This window comes from Stegodyphus dumicola, chromosome 6 (assembly GCF_044657685.1).
Source record: "Stegodyphus dumicola isolate Sdum_Otavi_A_Nest chromosome 6, ASM4465768v1".
NCBI lineage: Eukaryota > Metazoa > Arthropoda > Arachnida > Araneae > Eresidae > Stegodyphus > Stegodyphus dumicola.
The window spans coordinates 117,760,471-117,773,826 of record NC_140773.1 but is presented as its reverse complement, the minus strand read 5'-3'; the positions used below and the strand labels follow the sequence as shown (position 1 = coordinate 117,773,826).

The window sequence follows — 13,356 nt, the reverse complement described above, 5'->3', positions numbered from 1 at the left end:
TCTCTGGAACAGAATGCGAAAAGTATAACAATCATTTACCATAATTTGGAACTGCATTTTAATATCTCTCACGCTTTAATTACATTACCCATCAAGAGAGAAGTGAAACACCCCAGAGCAAGACATAAAATTAGGCAAAGCAGCAACCTTGTGAAGTAAATTTTATCTAAGACTATATCGTTTTAGAGGGCGAACAGGTCTCTCTTCATCAGGAACAATGAAATATGTTCGTTCCTGAAATCAATACAGTCTTAAATCTACGCCATACACAATGTTTCTTCTTAACCTGATTTTATACATTAAAAATATTAATTTTATTATAACTGTTCACTTTTATTAATCGGTAACTAATTTTTATACACATTACAACAATATTTAAGATTTCTTATACCATTACTCAACACAAATTTATACCATTATCCGTACCAATATTTAAATTTGTTTTATTCATGATTCGCATTCACTTCGTTCAGAAAATAATTCAATAGTTTCAACTATAATTCAAAAATGTAATAATTATCACGTTAATTTTATTAGCCTTACATAACCGAAAATGTTTGAATTTTTTTTAATTCCTTGCCAAATTTATTCAACATGAATACAAAAAACAAATTTCTAATATCATGTACAGTTTTAACGTGATATTATTTGCATAAAAACTCTATTAAAATAGAAATCAATTAGGATGAATAATAATTAAAAGCAATTTTCTGACTAATGATTATATAAAACAATTTTACCAGTGCTGATCAATATATTATGCTAATTAACTTATTTATTTCGTAATTATGAACATTTTTTCATTCCGATTTAGCAAAAATATAGAATGAACCCACTAAATATAACCTTTAAATATGAACCCACTAAATATAACCTTTAAATGAAACCAAACCTATGTATGTACCTGAATTTTTACATGTTCATTCTTATAACAGTACATTTTTATGTTCTCTCTAATCATCAAATTGCCAAAAATTTTTACTAAAGCACTTAATGTAAAATGCATGTCAGAACATACTTATCAATTTGTATCACTAATAGCATACCTGAATTCACTGCAGTTTTGAGTTTCGGGATAGTGAGCCGAAACTATATTCTATATACCTATAGAAGCGGAAATGAAGAAAAATATCTTGTATTAGCAAGTGAAAACACATTCTTGTAAACACTGAAGTTGACGACCTTCCGAGTACTGGAATACCACTCAATTAAAAATTAAATCATGATGCATGGAGTAGCCGTACGAAAATCTCTGATTAAAATATAACAGATTGTATATAAAGCTTGAAATTTATAATGTTGTTTGCAAAATGCATAATTAGCAATAGATATTTATTGAATTAAGATCATTGACGAATCTTAATGGCGTTACCTATTTTGCACAACTTTTCTTTCATTTGTAGCCTGCTTATGTATAAATATGCACTTTTATATATTACAGTAATACATGATTAATTATTGACATGTAATGCTAGTTATGTCAACTTAAAGAATTTAATATTAACTGAGCTAGTTTCGTTGACTTAAAATGAAGAATAATGTGTAGTATATAAACTTTCAAACGCAAAATAATGCTTCCTGACGTAGCATTATTTCAAGTTCAAACTTACCTACGAGAAATATTCGTTTAAAGATGTAAACTTAAATAATGAAATGCTACTCCATGTATTAAGAAAATAATCTTCTTACGTTTAATATTCAAATAAGGACGACGAAATTATTTTGCTGAAATTAAATAATACATAATCGCCTTACAGAGTACGTGGACTTAACTCCGAATGCCAGAACTGAAAGGATATACGAGAGCTTGGGCGACTGCAAAGAATACACCTACGAGAACGTTATACATAAACCTCACTATCCATCGAATCAGGTGAGTTTTCATTTTACTTTCTGAATAATTTCCATTGCGTGCAGTTAATATGTTTCGGTTCCAATATCCTGAGAAAAAGCGCCTGTCGGCAAATAGCGATTATTTCGTCTTCCAAAGTTGTTTTCAAAATTATTAGACTTCAACTTGGCCTGTAATACCCGTGGAAACAATTTCGAGAAAGCCTATTTTTCCATCTGCGGAAGGAAAAGTGTTGCTTCTTTTAGAAAAACATGTTTTCGTCAAGGAATATCTACAAAATATTTATGCCATATTGCATAGCCTGTTATCCATTTCAATACTTTAATAACTTTAGTGTAAAGAATTGTATTCTATTAATGGAAGGAAAGAAGATCTGAAATTGATATAATATGTAGCTTCTCCGTATTAAATTATATGTCACTATTAAAATTTTAAATAAAACGTAAATGTGAATAAAATGCAATCCACTCAAACTGATAAAACATACTTTCGGATAATGTATACTATTTCAGATTATAAACGGAATTTGAGAGACGCTATGGATGCTAAATGCAATAGTATGCAATATTAGACTTACAGAAATAATGATGAAGTTCATTTTATGTCCAAAAGTTGAAACACTGTCATGATTACCGATTAAATAAAACTTACGTTTCTCCATGCTTTCCAACTGTGTGCAAATCATTGTAACTCTCATTTTCTAATGCATGCATAGAACGATCTTTCTCATTTCTTTATTTTCCATATTGTTTTTCTTACATTCTTTTTCAGTATTGAAATGAACTCCGATTTTTCTCAAAAAATTTTTAAGAATCTGCTGATCCAGAAGGAAATAGAAGTAAATGAAAGTCAAATGTTACTATTCTATAGATAATCACAAAAAAAAAAAAAAAATTAAAAACGGAGCTTTTGATCGTCAGGGGCGAATTTTCTAGCGACTGATAAAATTTCGTGAAACCTCCGAAACAGCGTTGCGTAGCCAAATGCAGTATATTTTTTAAGTTTTCAACTTCCAACTCGCATTGATTTAAAAATTAATTTTTCGCGTTATACTTTTCTAAATGAGCCAAAAATTAGATATTTTTTGTGTACTGATATTTACCGATAATTTCGAAGTTTTATGCCAAAAGTTTAATCAGTTTTCAATAGCACTGCTGTCGGCACTTATTTGAACTCTAAACTGGTTTTGGAAAAAATATATAGTTGATTCTTCAATCTCGAAAAGCAGGCTTTAAAATTAAATTTTATAATTTTTTACCTAATAAAAGATTTTAAAATCGATTCCAGGTTGCATTACAACTATTCAGCTCTCTTTAACCCTTCGACCGCTTCTGGGGCCTTCACAAAAGTCTAAGAGAATTTACGATTGACGAAGCAATAGAAAAAATTCTCTCCTCGTCAGCCAAGGAGACTCGTTCTGAGAATGAATCAGAGGACATTTTTTGAGATTTAATTAAAAATTGTTTTGACTAATAAAAATATTGAAAGAATTAAAGGAATGTAAAAGAAAAAGAAAGAAACTTTAAGTTTCAATCATGTATCATCGAATAAAAAGGTAGAACGTGGTAAAATTATATTGTTATGTAAGAATCGATTTAAAAAGAAGATCAGAACATAGCTGGCAATGAGTTCAGAATAAAATTAAGCAGGTGAAAATTGTATGTCACTTTTATTTAAAAAGAAAGGAAGGATTTCTTAAAAGAAGTTTCCTACTGGACCAAACATGCAGCCACTCGGTTCATAGTGACATGGACCCATGTAGAAGAAGACCCTGTTCAGGGTTTTACCACTCTTTTGCTAATCAATACTTGGGTTTTTGAAATTGTTTATTTTGATTTAATTCGCTAATTGCAACTGTAGTAAACAGACAATTACTGTGAAAATTTCTTATTACATTTTATCAGTGATATACGTGTAATGGATAATCAGCGTATTTATTATTACATAAAGTAACAGTGTTTGTATCATGATAAAATGACTAAAACGTGCCGCAGCTTTATACACAGAATGTCTCAGGTCCCAATCACATTAGGTTTCGGCTACGCGGGACTGGACGTCGAAAGGGACAATTCTCAGAAACCGCACATTTCCAGGAAACCCACATTGCTGGGTTACCATTTTCACTTACTACAAAAACTTGAACGGCAAACAGTAATTGATTATCGCTTAGATTGGGATTACGTGACTCTTCAGAAGCAGAACTTTCATTTAATTGGTTGACTCTACCCGTGATAGAGCTCCAACCGAGCTTTTTCTGGGTGGATTAAAAAAAATCCCGCTTAGCCACAACATTGTTTCCATAGCTAGGCTGGACTTCGCTTCCAGCGGGGCTCTTTTGTCTAGGAATCATCCCGTTTAAATCAGTACTACCAGAATCTCGTTTCTCAGTAATGTCCCGTCTAGCAGCGACTGTCGATAGAAGTGATAACCCCTTTTTATTCTGACGTCACTGTTCAAAGATCAATTTTCTATCAGTTCTATCAAATCTTTTTAATCTTCTTTAAGATTCTATGTATTGACAGTCAAAACATGTCTGTTTTCACTTTCAATCTCTTTTGTCATTATTTTACAGTTTGTCCCGTGAATCGATCAGTTTGGCTAATTTCCAGAACCCCTATTTAAAATTTTTTTAAAGCCACCAAATAGCATTGCATCTCGAAACCTATATCGTTTACAATTTTTTAGCGCCTATCCAATTATATGGATTTTAGCAGTTTTTTTTTTTTTTAATTTAATTATTTTTTTTTTCTTTTTTGTATTTCTGTATTGAGTATATTCATATGTACATCTAATAAAAAATAATTCAAGATTAGAAAAAAATCTTCATTGTTCGTTTAAAAGTAAATAGTGCGCGAGGTCAATGTGGGTTTTCTGGAAATGTTTTATTTGAGTAACGACCTCGAGCTTGTATTTTAATTATTTAGCAAAATATTATCACGTGGAATTAAAGCAGATTTTTTTGTTCTCATTTTTACTTTTAAGAAAATCAGTATTCTAGGATAGAATTTAACGTATTTCCGTAGGAATTCTTTAGCTTAAGATGAGGCGGCATTACAAGTCTTTAATTATATTTTTAGCATTAAATTATGCTTACTTAATCTGTGTTAATGTATGTTATAGATTGCTATAAATTAATATTTGAATCTGAATCTATTGCACTGCATACAAACTGCCATTTTAGAATATTTTAATTAATTTGCGAAATCCCTGTCATCATAATCGGTCATACATTGAAATTTATCTAAGTGCAATTATGATAAAATTGCTGCTATTTTCTTAATTATTAAAAGCTGTCGTCATATTATAATCATTTATAAGCATGGAATAAGAATGATGAAAATAGAAAATAATAATCATGTTTTCGGAAGACAAATGTAGTACCCCATTCGGATAGAACTTAATTGTAATTTAGACATTTAGAACATTCCCCATTCGGATAGAACTTAATTGTACTTTTAAACATTAAGTCATTCTCTGCTGATGAAACGAATTATGACAAAGCAAATAACTATGCTTTTACAATAGTTGTTTCTCGTTTCTTTCAATGAAAATAGGAAGATAACCTGCCTTTTTAAAGCGAAATAAAGAAGAATAGCAATTTTCTTTATGACAAATTTCCTAGAATATTCTCTAATTTTTTTCTTGTTGTAAATTGTTAGGAAAAATTTATATTTGCCACTAATATAGTCTTAGCCTGTTATAAATGTTGTTAAATACCTTAGACATCTCAAAAGAAATTTAATTAAGATAACTAGAAAAGTAATTAAGATAATCAAAATTAACATATTATTAATGCTTTGATATAATTCAGCTAACAATTATAAATTCAAATTTCTCTAAGAGTAGCACAGGGAAAAGTGTGAGTAAGAAAGAAAATGTATTATTTTAACATTATCGTTTTCATTTGGCATTAGGTTTAGAAGACAGTTCTAAAAATAAAATAAAAACAAAAAAATCGTATTTTCAAGAGAAAACTCAAAAGTAGGAGCTGTAAGACATGTAAAACTGGAGATACCCCAGGAAAAAAAAAAGATGCTTTCCATAATCTAAAATGAAGCAAAATTGAAATGTTTGGAGGAAGAAGAAAATATTGTGAAAACTATTTGATAATATGACACGTGTCTACATTTCCAACGAGAAGACAAAACGAAGTTGAAGTTCAGTTGTACCTCAGCTAGGATTATTTTTAAGAGAAAATGTTCAAATGCTTTAAGTGCGACTTCATTATATGACAAGAGAAACATTTTCCATCCTTTCTTAATTCGTCACAAAGAATAACTCACAAAGAATAACAATTTAGACAGGATTTACCCATACAAATGTATTAATGGATTTACCCATACAAATGTATGTTCAAAGAGATTTTGTTCTTTAAAATTAAGTTGTAAGCTTGAATAATAAATTATCACTGTCAAAACTCCAGCTATAAAATACTTTATTGAATTTAAAAAAATATTTCTTTCATTTATCACGTACTGCAAAAAACATTTAATGTAGTTAGCCTTCATTTATTCATTTCAGCGGATGAAATTAGTATCTATATGAAATTTTGTTTGCAAAATATTGCTTCATTAAGAATTAAAGAAAATTTATTAATTATGCTGTCATTGAGCGACCACACTGAATGTTGTAAACTGCGTAATTTAGCCATATTGAATACAGAAGTATATATGAAAGTCTTTTTCTTTGTTTTCAAGAGTACATTTCTGCGTTCATGGTACCGATGTTTTTAATGCAGCCAATTACTTCTACTGTATTATTATACTCTAATGAAACATGTACAGATACTTAACACAACATGCGCATTGGTATGTGTTGAAAGAACACTAAACCTAGACATATTGGATTTCATTGCAAGGTTTTATGACCATATATTTAAAATATCAGACTTGTAGTTTGTAGGAATCATTTCTTGGAACCGAAAAATGGAGCTACATGCAATTTAGACCAATATGTGCGATTTGTAATAGACATAATTTCGTATTATTCTTCAAAAATACGTAGCTGTAACAGTTGTACAGTCAAGTGAATGCTTAAATGTTAGTTTTAAAATATATAAGCAACCAAATATGATGATTTCTGAATCTCTTCCTTATTGCCTTTTGGGCCAATAATATTCCCTTAGATCATATTGGCCACCCCCAATAGCCGACAAAGCACACATTGGGAAAACATGCTCTACTAAGCTTCTCACAGTTAAATTAGTTAATTCAATCCAGTGATCAAGTGGATGTGACAGCTAATGATTGATAGTGTGGTGAGAGCGCGACTCTTTTTGATTTTAGATATTGACTATGCTCGTTTTTTGGTGAATGCGCAATTTAAACTCTGCAATATTTCTCGTTTATTGTACGAAAATTAGTTGGTATTCTTAACTCAGACTGTCAAAATGGCACCACACCTATGGCAGAAAACAGCTTAAAAAGTTATAAAAAAGTAAATTACTTGAATTTGTTTGCTATCTTCCATTGCTGTAGCATCTATTTAATGTTTTTATATTAAGTTATAAAACACTAATATGCTACAAACAAAATGTTTGAAGTGGAAAAAAAATATTCGTTTAAAATGTTCTGATAACAGAATTTTTGCAGTACGTTTGAGATGAGTTTCAAAGCTATTGTACTGGTTGGTTTGGTTTGGTTTATTAACATACTAGGGCTATATGCCTAAGGGGAGGGATGCCTTCGTGGATGACTTTCTAAGGGAAACTGGCTCGTATACACGTTACACATGGAGAAACCCACGAAAACGCCCATGCAGCCAGCCCGCTCGCGGGATTCGAACCTCGGACCGCACTACTAGTGTTCAACGACTTTACCGCTCGGCCGCTGGTGGGCTACTAAATTACAGTTAGCTGCTAAAAATATCTGAATATTTATTAAAAAACTAATTCTTGTCTCTCAGTTTATTATTTTTGAAGCAGATATTTACGATTTTCAGTATTATAATTTGTTTATTTGCAGTTGATTCTATGTTTCATGTACACGAGAATGGTTTTTATATATGAAATTTAATGATTATATAATTAAAAACTGTTCGTATTTGTAATTAATAAAATTAAAATTTTGGAAATATAACTTATTGTATCTCACATTTTTGGACACAAACAAAATATTGAAATTAATTACGCAGTAATAAAAGAAATATAACTTTGATTTTAGCCATTTTATTTTTCCCCTTTGAAAAGATATATTTTACTTCCTTTCCACTTAGTTATTTAATTGATGCCTGTATAAATTTGTAATACACACGGGATCATATTTTACAGTTGGCAACTGCATACTGTATTCCAGTGGTAGCTGTACGCACTGACATCTGAAGCTGCAACAGTCTTGTGTCGCCCCATTAAAAGTGCCAAATAACGATTCTCAGTTGATGTTGTAGATATTGTTCGACCTAATCCAGTTCTTCTGAATATGGATCTATTGTCCTGAATTTTTTTTCAAAAATTTCAGGCCACACTGAGTGTAACACTGAGCTCTGTAGCCACCTGCGCTTGTGAGTGCCTGCCATCTATCTACCGGCAATTCTCTATGTTATTCTGATATTCATACATTCGTGATTACTCACTTTACGTGATACTCATTTTACACAACTCTTACAAGAAACATGGCGAATGTTGTAAAGGAGTACGAGTACACAAATCGCCGAAACACTCTTGTGATCTTATATCCCTTCCATAATCACAGCTTCCCAGACATACATGTGTACGTTTATGTATTTGACTCTAAATCTTTGAAAAAGTGTTTGGCGGTATGATTAGTATCTTTGGTTCAATACGTTTCTTAAAAATAGGTATGATTTGCAAATTCTCTTACTTTTGCTCACGAGTGTAGGAAACGAATGCACGCTTGAAGGACATGTGAGCAAAGCGCTCGAAAGCGTAACCGAATGGTGAAGAATCAGTGATATGTTAAGGATAGTCATAGTCACACTGGAGCACTATTACTAAACGGCTTACAAAAAAAGCTATGAAAAATTTATTCTGGCTTTAGATGCTCGCCTGATTCTGGTATATATGAAAATGAAACTAATCGGTGAAGGCAAATGGATAAAAGTAAGCATGCGAGTTTAAGGATTTGGTTCTTTCGAAAGAAATTTCAATACAAAATTCAAACAATTCAATCAATGAAGCTGCAATTATTGAAAAGAAAATAGAAGACATAGGAAACGAATCTAGGTTTTTGAGTAACTATAAAGAAAAGGGCAAAAACGGAAATAAACCCATATTCAACAATGAAAACCAATTGAATAAAGGAAGTTATAAAAATAAACAGAAAACGAAAATTGCAAGATACCTACGAAAATCAAAATAAAATACGAAATTTTGGAAGACTGAAAATTTAACATACAGAATTACCAAAACAATTTTTTTAATTCAAACTGATCAGTTGATTTATATTGCAGTTGAAAAGATGGAAATTAAAGCAAATAACAACTGCTGAGGGAACTCAAAGAGAATAATCGGAGAAGGGTATTTATACTGCACAAAATGACGAAGATAATTAAATAGAAAGAAAATTATAGATGTACGTTCCAGATCTCAATTAGGTATAATATCCGTATGAAATCGAAAAAAAAAGACAATTTTAGATCTATTTTTTCACTTTAAATTCTTTATCACATATGTTTTTAGGCTCTTTAAAGATTCTGCTTGTTCATTTTGTTACCTAAACAAAATATAATATCCATTAGCTGTTAAAATTTTGCCACTAAATTCATCTACATGAAAATGCTATTAAAATTCTACCTTCATACAGATGTAACATTTTATTCGCACGGTCTTGAACGATTACCAATCGAAACCAAATGTATGAAACTGGAAAATGTTAAAAACGCTTATCAGTATCATATCAGTTCTGTTCAATTTTAAAATTAGAAAACAAAATGGATACTCATGAGCATATGCGGATTTAAGTTTGTGATGAAATATGCTTGAAAATTTGTGAGCAAAACTCATGTCCCGATTTTATGCAGGTTAGAAAATAGAAATTTTGTGTAGTAGAAGCCAAAGGGTAACGAATCAGAAAAATTCAAAAGAAATGGGTGCGCAATCTTTTATTATTTACATATTTGAAGAATCCGTTTCCTTATCTTTGCATGAAGTAGTATTCGTAATCAAATGCCAAATCTAAGTCTAATGTAAAAAAAAATTGCATTCTGATCCCGCAGTGATTATAAACTTGGCAGCCGAGTAATATTAAATATTCATTTTTATTTCAATTCACACTTGTGGCTACAATTTACTTGGCACTCTAAACGTGACTATTTCCAGAACATTCATATTTTTGATACTACTGCGATGGGAAGAGACCATAGCGATATACCCCCCAAGCAGCACAGAAGTCGAAGCTAAAGTGCGCATTTATCCAATGTGGGAATTTGTTAAGAGAAAGGTTTAGGTTAGAAAGGTTTCAATTCTCAGAGTTTAGGTTCCGAATTAACTGTATCATCAGCGTTACACAAGCTCTGTGTCATAGATTAATCTAGAAATGGCGCAATCTACGAATATTTTTATTATTTTTAGAATAGAGAGGAAATACACAAATTGAAAATGAGGAATTAAGAGCACTATTAGTATGTAGAGACATTAGGTATTTTTGGAAGCAGGCAAGATGAAAAATTGGTAACGCCTTCGTCGGGAATCGAACCGCTGACCTCAGGAATACGCGCCCACCGTGCAGACCACCACACCACGAAGGCAGAAGAAATACCTTGTATACTACCAAAGGGCGACTGGGGCTTTTAAGGGACCCAATCGCCAAATCAGGGGTGAGGAAAATCATCATCCACCACCCTTTTAGTTCGAGCGCCAATGTAGAGACATTAGGTATTTTTGGAAGAAGGCAAGATGAAAACTTAGCAACGCCTTCGCCAGGAATCGAATCGCGGACCTCAGGAATTCGCGCCCAGAGTGCAAACCACCACACCACGAAGACATGCCAAGAAGGCGGGAGAAATACCTTATAACGAAATTAAATTATAAATGTAAAATATAAATTTTTATCTTCACACCTCTCCTTTTTAACGAGAAAAAGTCTTGGCGACAGAAAAGCCCTTTTAAAAAGAAATCGTTAAAACATTAGTGAAAGCAGAAAAATTGAAGTTGTGAAAAAAATCATAAGATGTTTATTTAAATACAGGCGATATTTTTTTTTTCGTAAAGTATTGCCATTACTCGCTTTGAAATCGTTGAGTTTGTAGATAAAAAAAAAAAATTAGTTAAAGTGTTACTAAATATAAAGTCCAAATTCCACATTAGGTCTTCCAGATGTCTATATTCGTTGGATTATATACATTTATGCATATATACATTTATGCAGATTCTTCTTTATTTAATTTCTTAAAAGAGCACAGAGCGATAACATTTGGTGGCAACAATTTGAAACGTAAAACGGACATTTAAAGTTTTCAATGCAAAATGCCAAAACGAAATTAATAGCCCTTGTAGGCTAACGCCCTCTGGACTAAAAAAAATATTTATTAGTATTTTCACAACAGCCTGCATAGAACTGTTCGTCTCTTAATCTTTAATATCAGAAATATTTTTCTGCCAATATTTCGCTCTTCACTATGTGTAGGATCACTGAATATGATCACAGATTATAAAATCGAATATCTCGGTCAATTCCTTCCTTCGAAACTAAACGTTTCCTGTTGTATATTTTTATACACTTATATATGTAATGATTTCAAATGCGTAGATGAAAACAGTGGACCTCTCAACAGCTTACGATACTGCGTAGACGACCGAGAAGACCGTAGTGGCTTGAAAGGGTATTCAGATGAATAGTTACTTTTTTATTTTATACATTCTTAAACGATGTGAGATTAGTTGAAATAAACTGCACTGAAGTTCCACGCCTGTAGGGTCGAAAATCGGCTACGCTATATTATTGTAATGAAACTGTGGTTTGAAGGTGGCAGAGTGGAAAGTATGATGACGCAATTTAGCACAACATATCTTGAAAAATCACAATCTTTATTTTTTCCATGCATATTAAATCATCCTTTTTCAGATAAGATACTTCCTAATTATATTTGAATACATAAATTGCATTTTTAATTAGAACGTCATCTTAAGTAAGCAGCAGCATGGTGTAAAAGCGTCTTGTCAGCAGGAAAGTTATGCGGGGAAAAGGGAAAGGTTATAGTACTTTCATAGGAAGAAGGCTGGGAGTGGGAAAGTTTCAGTTTACAGTTTTGGTTTAGAATTAATTTGATTGGACGTGAGGCATCTGCATTAAAACGTTACATAAGATAGAAAAGTCTGGAACCTGTGAGAAGAGATGAATTTAGGGGCAGATTACAAAATTTAGAATGTTAATTTTGAGGTCGTCAATTATTTTTTTTAAACAGCTATCATATTTTGTTATATTTTACATATATAAGTACATAAAACGTTATAATTGTAAACACCGAAAGAACATGTAAAGAGTTAGGTTTCATAATTTTAAAAAATCGTTCTTTTTAATTTATAAAATGCCGAAATAGGAATATTTGCGTCATTTAAAACATTTTTGTAACTGGAAGTATATGCCTGCAACCAACACGGCTGCGAAAAATGGAAAGGACTTTCGCGGTAAGACCGGTAAAGCACTTTTGTGGACCCGTTGTAATATAAATATATGCGTGTGTGTATAAGATAAAAAAATGAGTTAATGAAATTACTTTTACAAAATTTAGTTTTATTATAATGCCTTATTTCTCAGTTTTAATTTGGTTATTTTCCGTTTCCATCCTAAAAAATAATAACTGGTTATAATAAATTCGCTAAATTGAGTCGTTTCAAAATTTATCTATATCATACATTTATTGCATAACGCTAATGAAGCAGATACTTAGTAAGGCTTTTGCCAGTAATATTCTCATAAATTTAAGTATGAACCAATCAAATAGCACCTAGAAACTTCAATATTAGCCGCGATGTCACCTTTAACCATTGGTTTTCAAGCTTTTTTGTTTTACACACTGCTTTCACCATTGCTGGACGATCATGCCACCCTTTCTGTCTAAAGCTCGAAAAATAAATATGCGTATATTTATGTAAATTTAGATGGTTTTTTAACGTTTTTATAATTTAAACAACAAAGAGTATAGAAAATGTTGATAAATATTGAAACCTGAATAAAAGTAACTTTTTATACTCATGAACTAAAACTAAGTACATAACAGATAAATAAAAACCTGACCGCTTCCCCCATTCTGAAAACGGATCTTCCTTGGTTGTGAACCATTGACTCTGCACATGATGCAGTGGCTCTTCGCTTCTATAGCTAATTGGATTGCTTCTTGCCGTAGCATCTCAATGCAAAATCCTGAAAAAATAGGCTTGCTCACAGCGCTAATTTAACAGTGATGCTTCAAAAGTGTTTCTAGCCCACCAGCGGCCGAGCGGTAAAGTCGCTGAACACTGGCATTTCGGTCCGAGGTTCGAATCCCGCGAACGGGCTGGCTGCATGGGTGTTTTCGTGGGTTTCCCCATGTGTAACGTGTATACGAGC

The 13,356-nt window shown here is 31.8% G+C and overlaps 1 protein-coding gene across 1 annotated transcript in view; it reads left to right on the top strand.

Moving 5' to 3' along the window:
• The window catches only part of LOC118190823 (synaptogenesis protein syg-2-like), a 431,621-nt gene that overhangs the window by 374,422 nt on the left and 43,843 nt on the right, over positions 1 to 13,356 (top strand). The window contains exon 14 of the mRNA XM_085819684.1: positions 1,758 to 1,873. Within this exon, the coding sequence (XP_085675810.1) occupies positions 1,758 to 1,873 (116 nt within the window). The remainder of the gene's footprint in view (positions 1 to 1,757; positions 1,874 to 13,356) is intronic.